We start from the raw sequence: 2,284 nt of genomic DNA, 5'->3' as shown, positions 1-2,284 counted from the left end.
TTGGAATAGAGAATAGAGGAAAAGAAGGCCAAACTTGAGAAAGTTATGGATGGCCTATATTTACAAATGGCACGAAGGCACAGGCAAGGGCTGATTGTAGTGCAATCTGCATAGATTGTACATGCTGGGCATGGAGATTGTGAGCAGAGTATGTTCCCATCTTGGTCAGCAGTTTCCTGTGATCAGTTATATGACATCTGGGATATGTCTATGCTGTTTTCGCTCTAATTAATTCCCTTTCTCCCCACTCTGCAAATCTCCAGCCACTGCCCCTCTTCACTTTCCATTAATGACCGTATTTAAAAATTTAGTGAAAAACAAAAGCCATTAGGTGAGAACTGCTTCCTTCCTAATGCCAAATCTCCTGGCTTCATGCACATTTGATGAAGGAAACCCTCTCCCACCTTTGGCCTTGCTCTGCTTCTACTCTGAGACCCAACTGCTTTTGGAGACATCATTTCTGCAATTTTCTCTTATTCTTCCTGCAATTTTCCCTTCTCTACTAGTTTATTCTCAACAGTTTACAAACATCCAACAGTAATTTTTAATAATGAAACAATAACAAACTCTAATACATTAAAGAAAGAACAGTCATGGTGGTAAGGGAGTTGATCTAGGGTTGGGATCCCACAGAAAAGATTCTTATAGGTTTGGTAAATCTAGATACTTAGGGAAGTTTGTCATTTTGGAACATAAATTTTTGAGCAGGCATGAAACTTTGTGAATGGAGAGAGTTAATACACGTAGGTATATGTTAGACCTAGGAAGAGACTTCACTTGATTTTCTTCTTGCATTCCAAAGACAACACTGAAGGCAATGGGAAACCACAGCGTTGTCTCAGAGTTCATCCTCCTTGGACTGTCTGCTGACCCCCAAATCCAGGCTCTGCTCTTTGTACTGTTCCTTGTCATTTACATCCTAACCCTGATGGGGAACCTGATGCTGCTGCTGGTGATCTGGGTGGATTCCCAGCTCCACATCCCCATGTACTTTTTCCTGGGACAGTTGTCCTTCCTAGATCTCTGCCACTCCTCTGTCACTGTGCCCAAGCTGTTGGAGAACCTCCTGTCAGAGAAGAAAACCATCTCAGTAGAGGGCTGCCTCGCTCAGGTGTTCTTTGTGTTTGCCACCGGGGGCACCGAATCCTGCCTACTCACGGTCATGGCCTATGACCGCTTTGTTGCCATCAGCTCCCCTCTGCTCTATGGCCAGGTGATGAATAGACAGCTGTGTATGGGGCTGGTGTGGGGCTCCTGGAGCTTGGCTTTTCTGGATGCTCTCATCAATATCCTTGTAGCTCTCAATTTAGACTTCTGTGAGGGTCAGAATATCCACCACTTTAGCTGTGAGCTGCCCTCTCTCTACCCTTTGTCTTGCTCTGATGTATCTGCAAGTTTTACTGCCCTGCTCTGCTCCAGCCTCCTACATTTCACTGGAAATTTCCTCTTGATATTTTTCTCCTATGTTCGCATTTTGTTCACCATCCTGAGCATCAGCTCCACAAAAGGCAGAAGTAAGGCCTTCTCCACCTGCTCCTCCCACCTCACTGCTGTGGTCTTCTTTTATGGCTCAGGTTTACTCCGATATCTCATGCCAAATTCAGGATCCACTCAAGAGTTAATCTTCTCCTTGCAGTACAGTGTGGTCACTCCCATGCTGAATCCCCTCATCTACAGCCTGAAGAACAAGGAGGTAAAGGCAGCTGTGAGAAGAACATTGAGAAAACGTTTCTAGTACTTCAAATCATAGACTAAAAAAATCAGAATGATGAAGAAATTGGATAGAATTGGCATAAATGGTGCTAAATCTTAAGAAGAATTCTCAGATACAAGGGTCTGCAACATGCCATACAGTTTTTCTTAAAAGTACTTACAAAAAGGTAGTTATTTTCTGGAATAATACCAGTTCAATCCAAGTTAGAGGAAGGAGGATAGATAAACATTTTATCTGGCAGCTTTTCTTACAAAAATATCTAATTTATTACACACAGTATGGTAGACATTGTTATTGCCAGTTTAGGTTATCTTTGTCATTCTTCCAGTAACTAAACACCATGTGTTCATTATGGTTCCAGAGAGATTGTTGGTCACGGCGTCCTCAAATCTTCCCCCTCCTCCTCTCATTATTCACTCATTCTTCCTGACACAGTGGCTGGTAGAGGAATGAGCACATGGTCAATGCGGGACCATTCATTCTCTTAAGATATTTGAAATTGTTCATTGAACTTACTCGTGTCCAGTAGAGACTACAAATAACATATTTATCTACTTCAAACCATTTACC

The 2,284-nt window shown here is 42.6% G+C and overlaps 1 protein-coding gene across 1 annotated transcript; it reads left to right on the top strand.

Moving 5' to 3' along the window:
* The first annotated feature begins 817 nt into the window (after positions 1-817).
* LOC100156793 (olfactory receptor 8S1-like) lies at positions 818-1,735 on the top strand. The gene has a single exon (XM_005664176.3). The coding sequence runs from the start codon at positions 818-820 to the stop codon at positions 1,733-1,735; it is 918 nt and encodes a 305-aa protein (XP_005664233.3).
* The last annotated feature ends 549 nt before the right edge of the window (positions 1,736-2,284 follow it).

The sequence above is a fragment of the Sus scrofa genome, chromosome 5, assembly GCF_054392235.1.
Source record: "Sus scrofa isolate SSC_HxYL_T2T_F1_AM1 chromosome 5, Sscrofa_HxYL_maternal_Yorkshire_Landrace_v2.0, whole genome shotgun sequence".
Lineage (NCBI taxonomy): Eukaryota > Metazoa > Chordata > Mammalia > Artiodactyla > Suidae > Sus > Sus scrofa.
Note: the sequence above shows the minus strand (reverse complement) of the source record. Positions and strands in the feature narration are given on the sequence as shown.